This window comes from Rhagoletis pomonella, unplaced genomic scaffold (genome assembly GCF_013731165.1).
Source record: "Rhagoletis pomonella isolate Grant_MI unplaced genomic scaffold, Rhpom_1.0 Rhpom_scaffold_00005, whole genome shotgun sequence".
In the NCBI taxonomy this organism is placed as follows: domain Eukaryota; kingdom Metazoa; phylum Arthropoda; class Insecta; order Diptera; family Tephritidae; genus Rhagoletis; species Rhagoletis pomonella.
Window position 1 is genome coordinate 27,202,691 of NW_023458559.1, and position 25,174 is coordinate 27,227,864.

Sequence of the window (25,174 nt, forward strand, 5' to 3'; positions counted from 1 at the left end):
AAAAACATTTTTACACGAAAAGCGTAGAAAATTAAAAGCAAACAACAACCATGCATACGAATATGTAGTACCAACGGAATATAGCAACAAACGCTAATGGGAGGCAGGAAAATCGCAAGCGAAAACAGCAGCAACAACAACGAAAGCGAAACGTGGCAAAGCAGAAGTAAGCGCAAGCAAAATAAATTCCAATAAGAAGAAAAAAAGCAAATACAAATAAAAGCAAAATAAGAAAACAAACGCAAATACAACAACACCAACAACAATAAAAGCAAACGCTGCACATTCTCCACTACAAACTCAGGCAGTCAACAGTCCAGCAACAGCAATAGCTACAGCAGAAGCTCAGAGCTATGCTCGCACAGGCAGCAATAATGCCAACCTGCTCGCGCAAAAATACAACAATCACGCCAACAACAACAACACCACTCGCTTAGCACTTTGTCGCTTCGCACCGCCCGTACAACTTGCTGTTAATGCCGATGTTGCCACATATGTGCGTGTGTGTGTTCGTATGCGTGCGCCTGTAATGCCACTGGAAGCGCTTGCACTGAGGCCAGCACCCAATAACCCCACACACTAGTCGTCTCACTCCCTCTTACGTACCGCAAATATGCGCGCAGGCAATGCAGGCGAACGTGCTCTTGCGCTCTCAGCAATGCACACCCACCCATCTTTGAGATGGTTTTGTTGTAGGGAATGGCAGCAGCAGCATGTTGGTATTGTTGCTATTGTTGGCTGATTGTAATGTTGGTGTTGCTTGGCGTTGCCGAGTTTTAGGGGTTCACAACACAAGCGCAGCACTACAACAACACCACAATGTAGATAATTGTATTTTCCTTTTGGCCTGCCGCAACAACACAACACAACATACAACCAACGAGCGTAAAATGTACACACACGGCGACGGCGGCAACAGCGACGACGACGGCGAGCGCTTAGCGCGAAAGGCAAAGGCAAACGGCACTCACACACACACACATAGACACCGTTATTGCCGTTAGTGCGTCCACATGTTCGCTCGCAACAGTTCGGCGCAGTTCGTTTGACTCGCTGACCGTTGCTCGTTGCTTTTCGAAGCGCCTCTCAGTCGTTCGTTGGCCTACCAATTAGTTGTTTGGTTCGATGCCGCTACCTTTACTCGTACGCTCGCTTCGAACACCGCCGCATGCACACACTTCCACAACGCCAAGTGACATCGAACTGCAACGCCATGGCATGCGACTTGTTCGCACCTTTTGCACGCTTGCTTGTCCGCCCATTCGTTGGGCGCGCGCCTCAACTGTGCGCTGGAATTTTCATTGCCCACAAACAAATACATGCTCATATGGGATGCCTATCACATATTCGTACATGCATATGGTTCGAGTCGCGCGCGGCCTATGCAATGTGGGTTGGTCGGCGCTTGCCTGGCACTCGGCCGGTCGGCTGGTCAGACTCGGCTGGTTCGTTGAATTTTCCGCTTGAACCATAGCCGCCTTAGTTAGTATGGTGTATGGCTGCTTTAAACTCACACACACACACACACTCTTCAACAGCCAGCTTTTAATACACCCGCCTGGCGCATACGGTAGGCATACAAACTCAATTGTAGGGTACTCGTTGCTGTCGTGGCACTTTCGTGCGCTACTTGAATTTTGAAAATTTGCTTTTTCGCTACATGTCCGTCAACTCAGTTCGTTATTATCGCACATATGTATGTATGAAAATTTGTATGTTTGTTTGGTAAATGCATGCATTCGTTTGCTCGTTCATTTGTGCGGTGGTTCGTTGGTTCAGCGGTTCGTTCGTTCTTTCGTTCGCTCGATATTCTGATTGAATTTTCCAACTTAATACGAGTGGCTGGTTTTCCTACTTGCCGTTAGCCGTCCTTTTTCAGTACGCTATTGAGTTTTGTGTAGTTAAGTCAGAAAATATTTCGTATAGTTCTCGTCTCTCGTGTGACATTCTCAAAGTTCTCAGAAAACAAAATATCAAAAATACAACATAGAGCCAGCAAGCAAAGCAAAGCAAAATATATTCAAGCATAGATTACAAAAAAAAAAAATAAATAATAATAAACAAAAATTGTTTAATAGAGAAATTTAAATATTTGCGAATTTAAGCAAATCATTCTTTTGTATATGTAAGCTAAATTTAAATAACAAAACAAAATTTAAACGGTATCAAAAAATATTCAAACCGAAAACAGAAAATTAAGTTGAAAAGCAAACAAAAGCCAAAAGCTTTTCAAGTGGAATTGGTGAAGAAGAAAACAACATAAAAATCTTTTGTGCAAATTTATTCAGCGGAAAACAACGTAACGTATTTTTAATTTTCAAATAGTGTTCAACACGAAAATGCCCAAAACATACAAAAACGGAGCACACACACACACCTACATATTCATTCAGATATACTCAACTTATAAATACTTTTAGTGCGAAATTTGCCATACGACGTGTTTCAATTCAAAATTTAGTAACGGTTATTGGGATATGCAGAAAGCTTTAAAGCGTGCGTAATTTTGCAGTGATTTTAATTTTTTAATGCTATATTTCAAACATTTTTAGTGAAGTAATTTTTAAGAACAAAGAAGAAGTGTTTGAGATTCAGTTAGAAATATTTGATTTATTATCTTGATATTTTTGAGCCCCTTACTTTACCACAAAGAAATATTTGAAGTTCGAGAAATTTTAGCCCAGAAAAATTTTTAGCATATCACATCTGAAAAATTTAGAGTTAAATATTTCTGAATATCAATACATTTATGGGCTTTCCAAAAACAACTTCACCTAAATTAAAAGAAAAAAAATATTTTGAAAAATTCCAAAAAAAAATTATCAAATTATTAATATTTTTCTAATATAATAGTTTTTTAAAACCCAGACTTGCATTAGAAGAACTTAATTTATCGGGATTTAACAGTAAAATGAAAAAGGCTTTTTCTTATCTTAGCAAAAACAAAGTTTTAAACGATAAGTAAAATTTTTATCGAACTTCTCAACTTTTTTGTCTAAACTATTTTTATAAACTATTCCACACCATGAATTTTTCGCCTTGGCTCGAACCAACGAGAGTTTGTGGTGCCAATTAGAAAAAGAACGAGCTTTTTCATTCTATCAGTTGTTAGAAAAAATTAAAAATAATTTTTTTTGGAATTTTTTATAAAGTTAGTAAATAAATAATAATAATAATAATAATAATAATAATAATAATAATAATAATAATAGTACGAAAATATGGAAACCTTAAAAAATGCATATTTGATTTGAAAAAAATTAAACACACTCATTGTTAAAAAAATATTAAATTTATTTTAAAGGGTCGTATTAAAAGACAAGACATTAAAGAACATAACTCAAAATATGAAACATTAAAAAGTTACAATCAACAAATTTTACAAAATAAAGTTTTTATTCTAGTTGACATACAATATATAAAGCTTTTCCTAAATGACTTTGCGCCAACTACAAAAACGCTTCTAAGTTTTTGAGATTTTTTAGCTAAAAAATTGCGCAAAAGTATTTTCACATCAGCAATTTGTTAAAAAATATATAAGAGAATAAATTCCTAACTAATGAAGATTTTTCGACTAGTGTTGAAAAGTTTCAAAATTGTTGCATAATTGAAAAATTAAATTATCTTTAAAATGATTTATAAATAAAATGAATTTGAAATCGCATATTACCCAATGTGTAAAAAATATGTGTAAAAAATACTAAATAAATATTAAGACATGAGTTTAAGCACACTAGAATCTTTTTTAATTTCGATACTAGATAAATGGGTTTTTTAATTTTAAAAATTACGAAAATTTAGGGGCTTATTTATCTGTTAATAAATTCAAAGGAAAAAAAACTAGACAAACATATCAAAATTTTTTAAACGTATATATTCACATATTCATTTTTCGAAGAATTTGAAACTAAATATGTAAGTTTAACTTTAAAAAAACTATTTTTTATAAAAAGAAGAAATTCAATAAATTAAGAAAACTCAAAAAAGGTGAAAAATAAGACAGTTTTTAACCCTTACAGACGAAAGACGTCGAACACACTAAAACTTTAGAAATTTGAAATAAAATTTCAAAAGTTTTTTATGAAATATTTTTTGAGTTTACTCTTTTTTTTCCTTACGTTTTCCAAGATTTTCTTAAAAAAATAAATTTGTTTGAAAAATTGGTTTACAGAAAATTTTTGCTACAAAATTTTGTAAAATAACGACTTGTGAAAAAAAATCAAAAAAGGATAAAAAATAAGACAGTGTTTAACCCGTACAAACGAAGGATGTCGATAATACTAAAACCTTCGAAACTTTAAATAAAATGTCAACACTTTTTTTATGAAATATTTTTTGAGTCGCAAGTTTTCCGTGTTTTTCTTTGCATGTTCCAAGAAATTCTTTAAAAATTAAATTTTTTGAAACATGGTTTACAAAAAACTTTTCGAAAAAATTGTCTAAAAAATTTTTGTGTATCTATTTCAGATAGGAAAAATATTAATTTCACTTATCTAAAAATTTATACGTACATATGTATTATGCATATACAGATTTTGAAACGAAGCGAAAGAATTAGCTTTGAAATTAATAACAATAAAAAGTATGATTTTATTTATTTTTTTTAAACAAAAAAAATTTCTTTTAAAATCATATGCGACAAAATTTCGTGCAAAGCGGTTTTCAAATTTCAAATATTGTAAAAAGCTATCTATATACACTATTAAATAACATTTTTTAAGTGAATTTTAATTAGGAAAATAAGTAAATTTTAAAATATTAGAAAATGTGGAAAAATCTTAGAGTTTGTTGCTATAAAAATTTTACTTAACATTTTAAAATGAAAGTAATAACCACTGGCTCAAAAACATTAAAATTTACTGGCGTAAAAAATTTAATATAAAATTTTGAAAGAAATTTTATTTATGAAAACGATAGTCACTGGCTCATAAAGTTGTCTTTGGAATTTATTACCGTACGAAAAAAACTGTATTTTTCCTTTTGAAAAATAAAATGATTTTCAAAAAATCTGGTAAAATTTTATTTTCAGACATATAAAGATATATATCTGGTAAAAAAAATTTAAAAGGGATTTTAAATACAAAAACTATTTCTTGTTAAAAAAACTAAAATATTTCTTAATTATACCTCTCTGCCAAATTCAAAAAATTCCTCTCAGCAACGATTTTCTTCGTTTTTATAAAAACATACTTATGAATATACTTAGTATAAATTGCTTGTCTTCTATCCATGTTCGAAGTTTTTCCACTTCTAAATCACGAGTATTTTAGTTTGTTTTCTTTTGCTGGTAAATACAAGTGTCCATAAAGTAAACATTTTAAATTTGGACGCAACAATCTAGTTTGAAATTATAAACAAATTAAAAAAGTAGGACTATTTAGTATACATAAATATTTCGGAGGTGCATACATATGTAGCAGTAGGTAAGCACAGGCGGAGATTTGTACGTGTAACATGTTTATAATTTACACACAGCAAATTGCTTGCTGATTGAAATTCAATTGTCGGGAATAGAAAATATTAGAAAATGTAAAAATATTTCTCCAGAACAGTTTGCGTTTGCTTCAGTGTACTCAAGGAAAGCGCTAATTTTGAACTGATGATAAAATTGGTATCTAAGAAAAATGAGAAGTGGAAATTTATTTTCTATTCCTCAAAAATTGGCCCACGAACAAATTCAGAGTTATGCCCAGTTTCTACTAGGCATTGAAATGACAAAAAATAAAAAATAAAAATGCCATCTGTAAACAAACTTAAAGACTATTTTATTAAAACAGAGACACGGGTACTTTTCAGGCCCAACATTGTCATTTAAAATTGTGTCATTTAATCTCAAGTGGAAATTCAGCATAAAATACTATTATTTTTTACGAAAATTTTTCATTAACGTTTTTGCCTTTTAAAGCTTTGTGAAATTTAGACATTATACTTTTATATTATTCGAATGCCAAATTTCCACTAGTAATTGCAATGACCAAAAACAAGTTTGCCATTTCAAAATTCCATATGAAAAATGGCTTTACAAGAAAAAATTTTGAAGTCCTAAAAATTGTATTCACTTTATACCCAGTGAAAATGCGGCTTAAGTATTTGAAGCAGTTGAAAAGTTTCTTGTTTTAAACCGAAGGATTGAATAAAAGTTTCGCATTTTTATTATAATAATATGAGCGCTAAGAAAACTTTTAATTTAGAAAAATTGCACATTTGAAAATTTCAAGGCATTGAATTTGAAAATGTTTAATATTATCAAATTTGACTCACAGATGTAGAATATTTCCATAAATATAGTCTCCAAATGAAAAAATATGTATTCAGAAAACACTTTTTTGTGTCCAATAACATCAAAAATTTTGTAATTGAAAATTGCAAATTTTGGAACCATGGTAATTTTGGAAAAGAGGCACCATACAGATTAAAAAACTTTTATTTTTAAATCTCAGGAATTTGAAAATCTTTAAAAAATTAGAAAAAAGCTCAATAACATTATTCCAAAAGAAAAAAAATCAGAAATAACTTATTACCCTTAAGTTAAAATTTGAAAAGTACACATTTTCGAACTAGACATACTTTTGGAACACGAGAAAATTAACAATAATTAAAAAAATATGTAATTTCAACAAAAAACTACTAGGACTATAAAGTAAGGCAGTTTTAGGAAATAACACTGTAAAAAATATTTTACAACTTAGAAATCTGAAAATCTATAAAATTAAAAGGTTTAGTAACATTAAAAACTTCAAACTTCAGCATTTGAAATAATTTTTTAATATTCAACTATTTCAAAATCTTTTACTTTATCAACTCTAAAATTTTGAAAACTAAAAATGTTGAAAGATACAATTTTTTTGGACTATACATACAACTTAAAAATTCTGAAAAATGTTGTATATAAAAAAGTTAATAAGACTTCAAAAATAAGTCAACAAAATCTTTAAATTTTTTAAAAATTATTGAAACTAAAATATTTAAAACTCTGAAATCTGAAAATCTTCAAAAATTAAAGGTGCAATAACCTTTAAAATTTTAAACTTTTCATTTTTAATAATTTTTTAGTAGTTAACTTTATAGAAACATTTCTAATTTATCATCTCTACAATTTTAAAAACTCAAAATTTTTTATGCTACCACTGTTTTGACAGTTTAAAAGCTCTTAAAATGGTTGTATATAAAGAAAGTTAACACTAAAGAAAAATTTATTTGAAAATAACAAAAATGTTAAGAGTACTTCAAAAATAAGTCAACAAAATCTTTAAAACTTTTAAAAATTCATGAAACTAAATATTTTCGCCAAAAAAAAATCAAACTTATAAATCTTTCAAAAAATATAGGTTCAATAACATTAAAAATTTCAAATAATTTTTTAGTATTTTACTTTATCAACTGAAAACTCAAAATTTCTTAAGACAAACAAATTTTAAATTAGCACTGTTTTGACAGCTTAAAGGCTTTAATAAAGGTTGTATTTAAAAGGGTTCGGTTAAAAAAAAATATTTGCAAACAACACAAAACTTTGTAAGATTTGAAAAACGTGTCAAAACATTTTTTAAAAAAAATTTAAAATTTTTGAAACTGAAAATTTTCACAAAAAATTTTCAAAACATACAAAAGAGTTAAGGATTAAAGAAAATAAAGAAATTGGAAAACTAGATCAGCATAAAATTATAAAAATTCATGAAGCTCTGAAAATGTTTGCAAATAAATGTTTAAAACATTGCAGGCTTAGGAAAATGAAAAAAAAAATCTTGTCCGATGAGACACTTAAAGTACAGGCATTTACCACATACTTTGCAAACTTTTCGAACAATTAATTTGCATAGTTTACTGAGGTTTTTCCGCTCTTAAACTAAAACAAAAAAAGTTAAATGCGCATTTTATATTGCAAACAATTCGAATTTATTTATTGCCAATTTATTAATGCACCGTCCGCCTGGCAACTTTCGCCCATACTGCATAGCTGACTTTTGTAGCGAAAGATATTTATGTACGTTTATTATTATAATTGCTTCAACGTACATATGTATGTATACTTGTATAAATACAACAGATATACCCAAATACATACCGGTTACACATTTATATGTATGGAAATGAGCAAAGAGTTGTGTATGTAAAGCGTGCCTTCGATTCCAAAATCGCCGGAGTATTTTATGCATTTACGCCAAATTCTTGCCATTTGATTTTTCTCACTCGATTGGAAAAACATTTATTCAGCTGCCAAGTGATTTGAAAAGTGTAGACTCATTCGTTTTTCGCTGTTTTTCACGAAAACAATTTCGTTAGCTTTTCTCCTTCTTAATTCGGTTCGGTTCGATAAATTTGTGTTTTTTCTCGCTTTCGACTAATTTAACTATAAAATAATTTCACATGTTCGGCACTTTTCGATTGTAATTTTTTGCTTTTCGTGTTTGCACTTTCCAAACTGCTAACATTTAGTATTCGTTTTCCGCGCATGATTATTTAGTGGTTTTATGGGCGAAAAAAAAAATTGATTGTTTCACATTTTTCATGCTTTTGTTTTGTTGTTTCTAATTTTTTGATCTGTTCTATATCAAAGAATTTCACCTTTGTACTTGGTGGTAAATAATATTTGAATGTGTGTAACGTTGTATATGAATGATTTGTTTTTCAAAGCTCAACGATTTTTGCTGGTATCTATGCAGGAAATTACTAAATTTTTAACAATAAATATTAGAAGAGAAGCTCTGGAAACTAACGCATGAAATATATGCCGAACAATTTAAATATCGCTGCAGTAGATTGCGAATATGCAAGTAAATGATAACAAACTTCCTTTTGAAAAATTAATAATAGCACATTTAAGTGTCGAGATAAAAAAAATATTTCTGAAAGGTTTGAGCTTTTTTTTATACAAACTTCCTTGGCGAATCCGCTGACCTAGACAATTTTTTAAATGTTTCTATTTTTTGGCCTAATAGAACATTCCCCTACTATCAGTGGATATTGGGTGCTTTCCTTGACAGACTGATTTTAGCTAGAAGCTTTTGAGCTCTCGACGCTCATGTCGAGAATTTTACTCAAAAAGTAAAATCGCTCTTCTGGGTTCTTTCGGCTTAAAAGCTCAACGCAGAAGTAAAACGAGATAAACTTTAAATCAGAGCTTTTGCATATCAAAAAATAAAAATAAGAGTCCAACTTGATAACTAAACTTACTTCATTTCGATTTCAACCAATAGCAAATTTGGAGTTTAAAGTATTCTATTTAAGAGCTTAGTAATAATAATAGATTGGCGCCTACACATATGTTAGTGTTTGGCCGAGCCTCTCCTCCGACTTTTGGCGTGCGCCTTGATGTTGTCACACAAAGCGGAGGGACCTACAGTTTGACGCCGACTCCGAACGGCTATTGTATTTTTATGAGAAGCTGTTTTTCATGGCAGAAATACACTCGGAGGTTTTCCATTACCTGCCGAGGGACGACCGCTGTTAAGAAAAAGCCTTTTTTCTATATTTTTTTGCGATGTTGCTTTGACCAGGCTTTGAACCCAGGCGTTGCGGAGTGGAAGCGCGCACTGCTTTCCACTACACCACAGCGGCCGAGCTGTATGCCAATAAATAAACTGGAGAGCTGAAATGGCTAGTCTCAAGAGCCCAGCAAAATAACTCATAAACGTTTTCACTCTCACTTTATGATATGAGCCAAGCTCGCTCAAGGAATTCTGTTCGAACTGGTGCACAACTCGACTCACTTAACTCGGAAACAAAACTTGCAAGCTTCGCTGGTAACAAGTGCCTTCAACAAGTCAATTCCTCAACACTTCAAAAACTTTTTGTCCTCAAAGAAATTAAAAAAGTTAAGTTAGAGAGGAGAGAAAAAATAAAAATGAGAAATACCTCAAGGAAAAATCTCTAGCATTCAAAAGCATTAATTTTCCAAACACACAAAATATTAATATGTACACAAAAAAAAATGTTCTACCTCTTTAATAAAATTTTCTAATTTTTTCATTGACTGGTTTTTTAAAGAAAAATTAAAAAATTACTTTTTAGTCAAAATATTAAAAATTTCAAAAGACTTCAATTCAAAAATATAAAAACTTTTTTCAAACAATTGTAAACGATATTTTTGGAAGAGGCGTTATCGTATAGAAATTTCCAAAAACTTTTTGCTGAAAACATTGCAAGCAAATTTTATAAATAAATTTTTATTTTTCACAAAATTTAAAAGGATTTCGGTAAGTATTCTTTATTAAAAATTAATTATACTCTTAAAAAATGTTATCAAAATTTAAATACTTTTTAACAAGTCTCAGGGGTTTCTATGAAAAAAAAGTGCATGAAGTTAGCAAATTTTGAATTGAAGCGCCTTCCGAATTTTTCGCTACATACATATGTATGTATTTAAATTTTTCTTCGTGATTTATTTGTAACAAATCGAATTTTCTCTCTTTCACAAAAGGCATTTCAATTGATCAAAAGTGAAACCGAAGTTCACAAAAAACATTTAAAATCGAACAGCAGCAGCGAACTGCGGTCAATAGCGGTAAATTAAATAAAAAGTACTAGAATTAAATTTTTCAAGCCAACATTTGGTGCGCATAAAGAGCAGTGGTGTGAATAATAAAAAGAAAAAATAAACAAAGAGCATATAAAAATCAATTGGAATAAATTTAACTGCACATAAAAACATCAAGTTCATTAAAAACCAAATCAACACTTGAATAAATAAAATTCAATAAAGTTCGAAAGATAGGTAATTCATTATACGCACAGTCAAAGTAAGTAAAAGCGAAACCAATAAACTCTTTTAAAATTACAAATCGCTAAAAACAATAGCACAAAATCATAATCAAAGCGAGAAGCAAGCAAAAAGCTAAAAACCAAATATCTCAGAAAAATCTAAATATATACGCTATAAACAGCTGAAAATATAAATATTCCAAAACCGAATAAAAAACTTGAATTAAACCATTTCTTAAATAAAACATTTCAAATGTGCAGAGTGTAAATCAAAAACACAGCAGAGGCTAAAGAAATTTAAAAATAACCTTATTTTAAGAAATATAAAAATAAAGCTTTTCCAAAAAATTTCAATCTAAACAAAGAAAACTCGAGAAATTGTGAAAAAAACGCAATTGCAAGTATTTTTTCGTGCAACTGAAATCAAATACAGAAATCAATAAAGTAGCAAAAACAGGCAGAATAAATTTTCTCCAGTTCACCAGAGTAAAAAAAACACGCGGCAAGTAACATTTGCGTAAAGGAAAAAATATATAAAAAAATTTCAAACACATCATCAACACTCCAAAACCAGCCAAATCTAGCGACAAATATAGAACAACCAAAAGCTGCGAGTTAGAAAAAATAAATAAATTTTCGTGAACAAAAAAAATTGGTGAATAATAAACCAAAGGAAAATTCGAAAAAGATCAATAAGTGAGCGTCAATAAATCAAATTTAATGCAAAACCAACGATAACAAATGTACGTTGTTTGTTAAGCTAAACCAGCAAAAATACATTTACTTCAACAACGTACTATAAACAAGTAACCAAAAACCAACAACAACAATTTACAACAAATTCGCTCATCAACAACAGTGTCAGTGCAGAAAAAAAGCGTTCCATATGGTTCATATTATCGAATTGGTCGGCCAGCCGAAGGTTGAGTTTGCTCAACAAGTTACTGTGAGTATACATACACACTTTGTATAGAAAAAATACAGTTTTTCCGCTAGAGAAGATATAAAAATTATATGGGGTAAACGAAAAAAGAGGCATGGAAATAAAAATAAGGCGAGAAGTGGGAACATTCTTGAAAAGTTGATTCAATTAGTTTTAAGAAATTTGTGAGATAAAATTTTTTTCTCAAAATTATATAAATAGCCGAATTCAGTATTGGTGACAAAACTTTTGTAACTGAAAAATTGAAAAAGGGAAAATTGAATTTTTTTCGCTTTTTAACTCTATTGGCCGAAGCAGCTCCAACCCAGCAAACAAATTTAACCATTTTTATATATTTTTCCGTAAAAAAACCTGATACAGAATACAGCTGAAAATATGACTACATATTTCATTACAAATTAAAAGGAAAATGAACCCTAATTTTTTATGCGTTTAGTTACCTGTAAAGAAATAACTTAAGTAAAACTTTGTTTTTTACATTTGTTAATTTAGTTTATTGAAGTCAACTTCATTTAAAACCTATTGCTATATATTTTTTTAACTTTAATCTTTGTTAAATTTTTTTGTGTAATTAGTTTTTATTTTTTTATTTTATTTTATTTTTTTATTTTATAAAGTTATTTTATTTTACTATACGTTAATTTACTTTATTTTAGACACTTCACTTCGTTTTATTTTTTAAGATTGTTAATAACATAATTTTAATTTAATTAATTAATAATTTTAATTTTAATAAAATTTTATGTTTTTAATTTGCTTTTATTATTTCATATACTTTTTTAATCTCCTTTACTCTATTTTACTGTTTGATTCATTTATTACTATTTTTTATTATTATTTGATTCATTTCATAATTTTTGGTATCATTATTTCCATTTAGGCTTAATTTTATATTAAATTTAATTTTACTTAATTTTGATAATTTTTTTCTTTTTTGCTTAATAAATTTATTTAATTGCTCTTCCCTTATTTTACTTAATTTTTATTTTATTTATTTTTTTATCTATTTTTATATACTTATTTTATTTTTATTTTGCACTTATAATTTTTTTCTTGTAGTATAATTTACCCCATTTATTGAGCTCAAATAAAATGTAATAGCTCTAATCACTCGTACAATCCTAGCAAGCGGCCGCGATAGCGCCTCTGTATATACATACATATGTATGTATGCGTACATGGCATACTTTTAGGCTATTACTCGTGCTCAATGAGTGCTCTATCACTTGCCAAGCGCAACAAAATGCATGCTTCGAAAAAAAATCCAGTATAAAAGTCTATATATTTACATAGATTCATATATGTATACGAATAAGTGAAACCTTGCTTAAGTATGTGTATGTGTAAGTATGTATGTTTTTCGTATGTGTCTGTGTCCATGCACTTGTGGTCGGGGTGTGGCGCTTATAAAAGTATATAAAATATAATAAATCTTCTCGTATAATCACGTAATATGTGACTTGAACCTAAGCAACTAACATACAGCGTTTGGCGTACCTTCATACTCTCATACATACATATGTACACAAGTAAAAAACATAAAAAATATTAATAACAAAATTTTCCCTAAGACAAATTTATGTATATTCATAATAGTATCTTATAAGAAAATGTACACTGAGCAAAAATTTTAGTTGCGGCAACCAAGTATGTTTCCCTCCACACATAATTTAGTTATATGTAGTTACCAAATCTTTTGTTCAGAGAAATATACTATTTAGTTGACGTAACTAAACTCTTTGCTCAGTGTAGAAAAAGCGCAAAAGTTTTGCCCGGCAGGCTTGCTGCTTCACTCATCCACAATACACCAATACATTCTCATACTTAAGCTTAGGCTTTTATGCGTGCTTATTGAAATTACATATATGAACTCTCCATTTTATTAGCTTCCCTGCCACATATTTTCGGCTTTTCGGCTTTTTTACCTTTTGTCCTTTTACGTGTCCCTTGCCATCTGCCTTGCCTGTTGTCTGTTCACTCCTTCTTTAGCAGGCAACATATTTCAACAATTAATCATCACGGCGCTGGTTCATGAAGTTACTTATAGCAATTTGTTGCAGTAACAACTATATTTATTTGTCTTACTGGATTTTATAAACCAAAGCTAAGTATTTAGCAACTAGAAGCAACAACTTATTTAGTCTCGGCTAACAACTTGCGTGCTTGTCTAACCTTCTCCTCCTTCTCTCATGGTTAATGGGCGTTGCAAATTTGAAATCTCTACGTAGTTCTAGACGTCGCACTATAGGCAAAACAATAGTTTTTTTTTTCAAAATCGTAGATCTTCGGTTAGAAAAGAGATAATGGAATGAAACTTTTTTTATCGTGAAGATAAATGATCATATACTGTAAGAAAACTATGAAGAAGTTACAACAACAATAACTTAACCCTCAAAATACTGTTCAAAATGTCACTTTTTTTTTTTGAAATTTTGAATTTTGGCTCCCATTCTATTAGAAAACACTATATTTGATACACCATTAGCACTGTTTCTGAAAGATTTCTCTTTATTTTATCTTAAAACCCTATTTTTGGGATACTGGATGCTGTACTCGAGTGGCCAGATTGGAAAAATAAAAGCTTCCTTTGACGGTATTTTTATTTGTCCGTCGAATTATTAAAGAGTCCAAGGACTTGTCGCGAAATATTTACACTTATCCATATCAGCTCAAAAAGAGTGGTCAAAGTACCTTCGGCTTCCGTAATAGATAACTTCTAAAATGACGATAGTAGACGAATTCGTTATTATAAACGGCTCGACTAAAGATGTTTTAAAATGAAGAATAATATCAAAGAGTATGTTCAGAAGTCGCACCGTCTTCCAGGCTAATTCAGACTCTGAGCACACACCAGTTAAGTACTCAGTTATCTTATATCTGTTACTTTCTTAATATAATGACCTCCTTCCTGTCGAAATTATAACCAAATAGTCCGGCCTGTCTAAAACACGCTACCACACCCCAGTGGATTCTCCGTTCACAGTACTCCAGTTCAGTAAATATGGCTCTCGAAGAAAAGTGACTACGACCCCGCTGCCAGCAGTTTAATCATGTCAAAGCAGCTTTCAAGAAACCAAAATTTTATTATCCTGTTGGAGAGAACCCAGATGTCTGTTTGGCTTTCTGAAAACATAACTGAAACATGATAACAGATAACAGTCTGTGTGGCAATGTAAATCTCTAGGGACCCCTTTGACAAGTCTTGCTGATATGTGATTTTCAATTAGAACTTTCTGCAAAAGCAGATTTTCTTGCCTGTGGAATCAGAAAGTCATAAACTGGCAAGAGTTTCGGAAAAAATAAATAAATTTAATGGTAGAATATGATTCGGCACTAAAATTTTGAACGTTATTTCTTGTTCTTAAATAAGAGGTTTCCGGAACAAAAAAGAAAACTAGCTTCTCATAGATTATTCTGTAATTTTTAAAATAAAGGTCGCTTATTCCTTAATTTATGGTACGCAAAGCAGATTTGTAACTGAAAATAAAGGAATAAGCGATCTTTATTTTAAAATTTATCACATTTGAAACTATTTTATGTAGGTAAGTACAAAAAACTCTCATGGCCTCATTTATGATTCATATCCTGAATAACTTGGTTTATTAATCGAAGCTCATATCAGTTAGGAGCTTTTCTCGATGAATGAAAATTATTTGTAACTGAATTTTAACCCCACTCATGTGTTCATGGGTCAAAATTGCCCAAAAGCAGGAAAATCTTGAATATATTAAGCTGTCACAATGTTGTTCATACTATGAAATACAATTCTGTGAGTAAGGTTCAAAAATGTGGCGCTGTTGTCGGATTATTTGTTGTACGAATATTTATTGGCTGATTTTGCTCATTTTTGAAAATAATATTGACCATTTTAGGATAAAAAGTGTTTCTAATCAAATACCCGCGAGGTGGCGCTGGAGTCGAGACATTTATAGAAATTTTAATTCAGTGTTCGAAATCTGCTCCGAAAAAGCTGTAAATTTTCGAACTTGTAAACCTTTAATAGTTTCATGAATTCTAGCTCCAAAGCCTTCAGCTTCCATCTTCTACCTCACTTCGATGATACATTTACTTAACTATTATACATTTTTATCCTTAAAAATCAATTTACCAAAAATCGCTCTTCATTTTTCAGTACTAAATAAGTAACTGCTTTACTTCCTTTTAAATTAAACTTTCTGCTGACTTACAAAAGTCACTTGCCTTCACAATAACCTTGATATTAAATTAACTAAATCCACGCCTGGGAAATTTCCATTCAGCACAACTCCAAGCCACCCTTTAACAAATTTCGTCAGCTCATCAAATTTCAAGCACACAAAATTGCGTCGTCTCCTGTCTTATCTAAAAGTGCACACTTTTATCAGCGCATTTACATATGTACATATGTACATACCTACATTTTGATATTAGCCGACATGAAGTAGTATATTTAAAGGACAACCCGTTTACCTATTTATAGACTTTTAGCTATGTACTCCACGCTACACTTTTACATTTTTATAAACAACGACGGCTTTTACGTTTTTTTTTGCAACTTTTTTTTCGTTCACAAAAAAGTTAGATTAGCAAGCTGGTGATGGACTGGGTCGCCTAAAGGCTTATTTACATGCATAAATATACATAAATACGTATAACTTCGTACATGTACGTTAGGGTGGTCATCGAAAATGCTTTTTTTGGGGAAATTTCAAGACCCTACCCCCTAATTTTATTCGATTTTATGAGAAATATTATTGCCCATTTTTATAGATTTTTTAAAGGTCATTTAGAGGTCGCGACCAGTCGATTTAGGTCGGAAAATAGGATTTTGTAAATTTATCAGTTTTTGAATAACTATTTTTTTTATTCGATTTCAAAAATCTAATATGATATGAGAAGAGAATATATAGGCATTTAAAATGGTATATAATGATCTATTGTCGAACTAGGCTTGTTGAGATTTTTTATCGGGTAAATTAAAAAAAAAACATATTCCTCTTGAATTTTGACCATCGATAATTTCCTTCCTAAGCGCCATATTGAAAAAAACCATGGGCTCTACCAACGTAACGGTAATTCCAAAAAACTCAGAGCTATCTATAATTTTTAGGAGGAGTAGGTTTTCTCCGATTTCAAAAATATTAAAGACGATACCTATGGAGGCTAAGCACAATGTCTACACCAAATTTGGTCGAGATCGGTCAAGTAGTTTTTGAGATACGCATATATCATATAAGTGGGCGGTGCCACCCCCATTTTCATAAAAATTTCTTGAAAAACCACTTTTTTGCTAAATAGCGATTGCTTATATAAATTTTGATGAACTCCTTAGCCACACTGCTAAAGAATCTGAAATTCCGGAACATACACACATTTTTCAAGGCCGTATTTAAGAAAAGTCGTCTAAATTCGACAATTTTTATGCGATTGCAATAAATGATGTATCGGTTTATTTGAAAATAGATTTAATTTGAGATAGCACTTCATATATTGAAATTGTAGAAATTATCGATGGTCAAAATTTAAAAAATTTAGAGAAATATGGGTCTTTTTTTAATTTACGCACAAAAAAAGTCCCAACAAGCCCAGTCCGACAATAGATTATTACATATATACCATTTTAAAGGCATATATATCCGATCTTTGAAATCGAATTAAAAATAGTCATTCAAAAACTCATAAATCAAAAAAATCCTAGCTTCTGAACAAAATTGACAGGTCGCGACCTATAAATGACCTTTAAAAAATCTATAAAAATAGGCAATAATATTTTTCATAAAAACGAATAAAACTAGGAGGTAGAGTCTTCAAATTTCCAAAAAAAAAGTATTTTCGATGGGCACCCTAATGTGCATGTGTCTCAACATGCATACATGTGTGCGAAGCAGCCAAGCATTTTGAACATGCTGGAAGCTTTAGCGTTAGCCTCCCCTTCCCTAATGTATGTATGTAAGTATGCTAGTACGCAATTGTGTAAGCACATACAAACTTATGAATGTATGTATGTCTTTCTAATCGCTTCTTGTCTACGTATTATCAACAATTTCTCTACCCTTCATTGATTATTTTATCTATGTATGTACATATCTATGTACTAGATTTGTATGCTTCATCCCTGATATGCCAACGTGGCACAGCGACACCCTTGCTGCAGGCTTGCGAGCAGTTAACACACATCTAGGAATTTATGCGAGTGTATATGTATGTCGTTGGCATACCAGTCATGCTGGTGTACGTATCAACATTGCCTTTTGCATTAGTGGTTCGTTTGTTTTCGTTTTTTTTTTTGTGTTTGAGTTTTTTTTTTTTTGTTTTTGCGTAATTTCATTTTACTTGCTTAACATCTTTCCTACTGTATCATTCGCTTTGCTTTACAGCAGCGATGGGCAGAGAGAGCTTCAATTTTCGCTTTCTTGCTGACATTGCGTTGTCTGCTGTGTCGTTGTGCACCGCTGATTGGGATTTTTTCGCAGCATCGCTTTTGTTGTTTTTTTGGTGCGTTCGTGCGTAACGTAGCACTCGCGTTGGTGTACACTGTACAGCTGTTCGATAGCGACTGCGGGCGACACTCTTCCTTCTTATGCGATTTTTGTTATTATTTTGGATTCCGCCTTACTTTAGCTTTGAACATCGCCAGCGTTGTTTTTGTTGTGCTCACGTTGTTCTACCAGCGATTTTTATGTTCTTCATTTATTTTTTGATTTTTTCGTACTTCGTTTCTTTTATTTTATTCCCATTTTTTGTAGCTGAATTCCACTGATTGCTGCGCTCGTCTTCTTTTTCGACGCAGGAGCGCCCTAATGATGGCACAAGTTTTGCTTATTATGCGCCCACGTTACTTTGCAAGCCTAAGCTTTAAGATATGTACGTCCATAGTTAGAAAGATCTACATTGGGTTTTCCAAGTAAGTAAATATACAAGAGTATGGAAATAAAAATTTATTTGTACGCATCCTTCATACAAGCAGACCCTCACAAAGTCGCGGAGAGATAAACAGTCACTTGACTCCTTCATCCTGTCTACAACGTTTTGGCCTTCTCTTACATGTTCTAAAAATCTCTATGCTCTACATTCGACACGCACCCGCTACAACTTCTTAAAGTATCTTTCTATTTTCTATTGCCTATTGTCTACGGTCGCCTTCCAATTCTCGTCCAAATTCACGCATTCCGCAGCATTGTCACTTGTTATGCTGATTATTTGTGCTGACTGGTTGGCGTCGGCTGTGTCATCACCAGCAGCTTTGCACATTATGTTCATTTGATAAAGGCAAGAAAAAAAGAACAAAAAAAAACAATAAAAATTAAACAAAAAAAAAAACTCAAAATAAAATCATCAAAAACTAAGTTGCAAACAAGCACAAACGGCGGCAAGAAAAAGCTCAAACCAGCAACGTCGCACGTTTATGGGACAAATATCTGCCAACGCACAAAATTAGAGCAGACTCATTGGCATGCATTTCGTGTACGTAGCGTGGCCTTATCGCTTCGTGCGAATTCTTTTTTTCTTTTATTTTTCGCAGGCACTTTTTGCGTTGTTTTATTATATTAATTTTTATATTTTTTTTGCTTAAGAAACAAATTTTGTTTTTCTTGTTTTATGTTTTTCTGCAGGATAGCCGCTGACTATAGCAAGTCATCAGACCTAAGCACACAACTGGAGTGTGCACTGGGTGTTGTCAATCGAAATATTGTTTTTTTTTCAGAGAAATTCAAACTTTTAAAAGGCTTACTTTAAGGCGTCGAAGCTGGCTTAAAGTTTCAATACAGGACTACACGAAAGCAAAATTTATTACAGGCAGATTACGCTTAAGCTAAATGGATTGAGAAAGCTGCTTTTGCGATCAAAAGGACGTCGATTTTTTAAAATAACTCTTAACTGCAGGAGCAAGGCCTGCAGCCAAAATCAGGCAGGATGAGCAAATTTAGTTGTCATGTAGGCCTGTCAGAGTCAGGTGTGTGTGCAACGTGAAGTGACCGGTCAGCAGTCCAACAAGTTGTCTGCAGTCCCGTCTGCTCAATGCGAGCAAAAACCTGGATAGACCTTCCGAAATTGAAGGCAGTTTTGACCATCTGCCTCCCAGTCATTGCGGAGCGAAGTATTCACCCAGTTTGTGATGGTGGCTTTGATGGCCACTGGTGGGAGTGCTATAACTGATTGCGGACCGAGGAATGCTTGGTCTGAGCCAACTCTACCCAAATGATCAGATGTCTCATTACCAAGTACTCCCGAGTGACCCACCCATAGTAAAGCAAGCTCGTTATTTTTGCCAACATAATTTATTCTAGACTTGCATAGCCGAACTAGTTTGAAAGTAGTTATAGGGCTCGGCACTGCCTTAAGTGTAGCTTGGATGTCACTGCAGACACGTAAGCTCCTTGCCCTCCACCTATTTTCCACCACGTAGTCCATGGCCTTATGGACTGCAAATACCTCAGTCTGGAAGACCGAAGCATATTCCCCAAGAGAAAAGTGAAGCCTATCCCTTATCTTCGAAAAGGACCCATGATCCTGATCCAGATTCAGTTTTGGAGCCATCTGTGAAGTTTCAACAATGGGTGAGTCCGAGCTCACTGCTGAAATTAAACAGAAATTCAGCTAATTATGGATCTGATCATAGAGGTATAAATCCAGGGTATTCCCTTTGGTGACAAACCCCACATTTTGTAAAAGACCTGTTTATATTAGCACAATGCCGCCAATTCTTTGGAGGTCTTGTGCTCCACGTGACATTTCCACGTTAGTTTTATATCCAGAATTGCCCCTAAATACTTCATTTCGGTAGAAGTCTGAATTGGAACTCTTGTAAGTGTGACGGGAATGAGACCTTACAACCTTATCCTTCTAGTGAAGAGCACAACACTAGTTTTGGTTGGATTAACGGTGAGCCCATTTCGATCACACCAAGTGTCAATCATATTCAATACTGTCGGCGCATTCCTGCAAACAGCCGGCGGAGGTAGGCCGGTGACTATACAGACAGCATTGTCCGCATACGCTTGAGAGTAGATATTAGAGTCAATAAGACTGACAAGAGAATCAATTATAGGCACCAGAGCAAAGGGCACCCTGAGGGCAGCCCTTATTAACTCCGCACGTGACATATTGACCTCCTTCTGCCTAAATCTTGATGATCCGCTGCAATTGATGGTATTGATAATTCTGGTAAACAGATTTTGCAAAGCCGTCGCAGAGGATTTCCCCGCCTGACAGGGTACAAGATGCTTAACTGGTCCGGGATTTGGACACCCTAGTATTCTTGGAATCTTGGACTTTGTCCCTTGTAACACTGATTATTGCGTCCTAGACTACCTCCAATGAGCTCTTTCTCAGCTCCAAAGACCCATAGATGAACGGCAGGCAAAATTTGGAAAGAGGTACCATTGAACTTCTTTATGGATGAGTTGCGGCTTAAAATGTTGGGTGTTTTCTTTTGCAGAATGCTATATATTAACTTCCAATTTATGCTTCCAAATAAGGTAATGGTCTACTCTGATGGTCAAGCGGAATCATGGAGAGTAGGGAATATCTGGAGTGGCTTTCAGTTGTCATGGTCCTCGCCATGATCCCCTTGACCTCACAAAACTGCAACTCTCAATTCTAGTGGGGCATTGAGAGGACATTTTGCAATAGGTATTTACCGCGGTGGGACCAAATATCATACCAAATCTTCACTGTCGCATCTCAACTCGTTCACCAAAGCTGCTCAGCTTTTTGTTTACCCATTACATATATATTTTTTTTACTCTCTTCGAGATCGCACTGTGACCAACCATTAAACAGCTTTATTGGTACGCCAACATGAGATGACAATCTCCACACATTCATGCCTAATTGCGGCTCATTTTCATACTCACACACTAGCTTATCTAGATGCATTTCACACCAATTTAATGGAATTAGCATAGCATGTAAGCATGCAAATAAATCACAGAATGAAAGTAAAAAACAAAAACAAGCAGCAAGAAATTATGCAAAATGTGTGTGGGCAAGCAGAAACAATAAGTGAAATGAGTCAAAAGACATAGAAGTAAAGCCTATAGGTAGGCGTTCAAACAACTGGAAAAATGCTAAGTATAAGTAGTAAGTATAATTTTACGCTTGACAGAGCAAAGCTAAGTCATATAAGCGGACAAAGTAAGTCAGGCGGCAAAAAGACCGATTTAAATATATGTAGTTATGGAGGTTAAGGCTTGAAGAAAAGCCAGTCATTAGGAGTTGCACAGCGAGTAAATAAGTATAGAAATACATAAAATGTTGTAGAAATATATGCCAATGCAGTTACGGTCGGCACTGAAATGGCTCTAAGATTTTTTTGACAACTCAAAAAAAAAACTATAGCAATATGTTCCATCTAGGCGAAATGAGTAGAATTAACCAAAACAAAAATACTAGAAGCTATTACCAGAAATGCAATAGAACGTGGCGTCATCTAAAAACATGTCAGTAAACGCCCACTGTATATAGCGCCTTTTTCACTATGCGCAAATTGGTATTTTTTTAATATTTACGTATAATAAAAAATATGCTAATATACATTTTAACACGCTGCCATAACATAATGTTTACACAATAAACCCACTGATTTATAGATATACTAAATCATATAATTACCAACGAAAACGAAATATAAAAAGCAGTAGGAGTTACCCGTAAACGAACAAAACAACACCGACAAATATGTCGAAAAAGTTTATCAACAAAAGCGCGCTTTTATTTTTCTGCCTTCCAGAGCTAATGTGCCAATTATTCAAGAAAACCGCTTGTTGTAAGAAAAAAGTTGTAGTTAATTCATAGTTAAGTGCTGGCGCCTACATTCGTCGCTGACTACCGGTAATTACATGGCTAAGCGCTTGTTTACCAACGTGTTTATTATGCTTATATGTGGTGCGGAAACACGAGACAAGGTATTATGTTAAGAGCATTGCACGCGGCAGGCATATACATATAAATTTTCGGAAAATTTTAATGATTATATTTCCTTGAAGGGCATTGATGCAAGGGTTTATAGCCCTTTGTAGGCTTGCGTATATTATAAGGCATCACACCCCAAAAAAAAAAAAAATAAAAAATCGGCACCGTTTTTCCGTTGGTATTATAAAACCATTTATAATATATCAGATTTACGTAAATGAGATTTTTTTGCAAAGAAATAAAAAGAGTGGGAAAATACCTTTCCACTGATACCTCATAAGCAGGGCCAAAGAAAATAAGCAAGAAAAAAAATAATTTTAAGCTATTAGATAAGCACTAAAACATTGGTAAATATGCTCGCAAAACAAAAAAAAATTAAGTACAGTTCAATGTTTTGTTATACCCGAGCGCACTTGTGCAGAACGGTATTATAACTTTGTTCACATAGCGGTTGTTTGTAACAGCCAAAACGAATCGAGATAGATATAGACAAATGTATACATAATAAAAAGAGAAGTCGATTAAGCCATGTCTGTCTGTCCGTCCGTCCGCGCGTCCGTGTACACGATAACTCGAGCAAAAATTGAGATATCTCAACGAAATTAGGTATGTAGATTGCCCTTTCCCCAAGGTAGGTTGGTATTGAAAATGGTCGAAATCGGAGCGTAACCACGCCCACTTCCCATATAACGGTAATTTTCAGAAATACGAAAAATTCTTGAAACTTCCATATGTCGAAATTTAAGGACGCTAATTTAATCAAAATTGATACTTACAACAATTCCTTGAAAAGTAGTAACATTGTTTGGAATTTTGGAAAGTGGGCATCATACCGCCCACATCTAGCTATATAATATACTATCGAAATTTTAAGAAATAGTGGTTAAGCCACTCTTCTTAGCATGTGACGGTAGTTTCAGAAAGGTGAAAAACTATATTTAATACTTGCGCCGGGTATCGGGCTCCACCCGAACGTACACTTCTTGACTCGTTTTTTATTCACTTTATTTCAAGGATTGAAGAATTACAATGGACAATAAAGTGCTGCTTGATATTCTCAAATAATAGACATCTGCGATGGTCGTTTTACTCATCTTAAACATTCGTTATTCTCAATTTGAGATAAATTATTTTTTATCTCTTCTTGCGGCCCTGCTCATAAGTCTAAATCATAATAGCTTTTGCCCAGTTATCAAATTTTTTCTTAAACCAATATTTGAAAAAAAGAAAAAAACAGCATCAGCGTTTTGGGATGTATTTTCGAATCGGTCCAGTTTACATAAATCTTAATATTTTTCCGAAATATTTTGGTGGACGTCTTCAAATATAAAAGATTTTGTACTCCCGGCGGAAAAACTTCAAACATTTTTTACTGAAGCAGCGGCCGCTGTGGTGTAGTTGTAAGCAGTGCGCGTTTGCACTCCGCAGGGCCTGGATTCAAGCCCTGGTCAAAGCAACATCGCAAACAAAATTTAGAAAAAAGATTTTTTCTTAACAACGGTCGCCACTCGGTGGCAATGGCAAATCTCCGAGTGTATTTCTGCCATGAAAAACAGCTTCTCATAAAAATACAATCGCCGTTCGGAGTCGGCGTAAAACTGTAGCTCCCTCCCTTTGTGTGGCAACATCAAGGCGCACACCACAAATCGCAGGAGAAGCTTGGCCAAGATCTAACATATGTATGTTTAAGCGCTGATCAATTATTATTAGTCTAATGTACGTATCCCACACCTTGATCTAAAGTGCGACCAACTCGAAGAAAATTGTGGGCGATTTTTTTGCATAAACTACTGTTGTACCTGTTTTTCTTTATTAATTGCGTTAAATCTGTACAATCCGCAAGCAGTTAAATTGCCCTCTCTGAATTTTGAGTTAGCTCACTTTAGATCTAGGTGTGCGATATAATAAGTGCATTGCAAGGAGTGATAAATAAATACAAACATTTTTCTTTAGAAAGAACATAAGACAACCGAATCCGACGAACTCGAAAAAACCTTGCTCACGGCAACACACTTTATTGTGATTTATTTTTAATAGTATATTTTATATTGGCAAATTGAATTTTTTTTATATAATTCTACTAAAAATGCGTATCCACTAGGACATTTTTTTCCAAACCTTTTTAAAAATTCAATAATTCTGTAAAAGTGAGTTTTTTCTTCGCTTTATAATTTATATTTTTAGTGAAAACAAATTTGAAAAAAAAAACAGCCAAACTATTAAAAAATTGTACGATAATGCAACAAATTTTTGAAAATATACATTTATTTCTTTATGTCTTTAATTTTTAATTTTGTTTTTGTAACCCTTTTTATACAAAATCTAAACAATTTTAAAACAAATTTGAACAAAAAATCAGATAGAACCCTTAAAAAATATCATAAAAAATATTCCTCGATTTTACTATAACGCTATTTTTTTTGCAAAATACACATTTATTTCTGTAATTTGTTATGTTTTCTTGACAACCTATCAGTACTATTTGAAAAATTTTAAAGCTAAAGTACTCCAACTGCCTACTACTGCCCCCCGAAACACAAGTTCGATACCTAGTGCTACCAACATTTAAAAATAAAGCCAATTTCTTACCCACAAATTTGCGTTTTTATATTGTTTATTTATTGTTTGTCTAAAAAATTA

The 25,174-nt window shown here is 32.6% G+C and overlaps 1 protein-coding gene across 2 annotated transcripts in view; it reads left to right on the forward strand.

Moving 5' to 3' along the window:
- The first annotated feature begins 2,115 nt into the window (after positions 1-2,115).
- Positions 2,116-25,174, forward strand: part of LOC118738808 — a 374,533-nt gene continuing 351,474 nt past the window's right edge. The window contains exons 1-2 of one of the 2 annotated variants that reach the window (XM_036469798.1): positions 2,116-2,299; positions 10,418-11,644. In XM_036469798.1, coding sequence (XP_036325691.1) covers positions 11,585-11,644 — 60 coding nt within the window. In that variant the 5' untranslated portion in view covers positions 2,116-2,299; positions 10,418-11,584. Of the gene's footprint in view, positions 2,300-8,677; positions 8,772-10,417; positions 11,645-25,174 lie in introns of those variants that run through there. The other variant, XM_036469799.1, reaches the window with a different exon arrangement.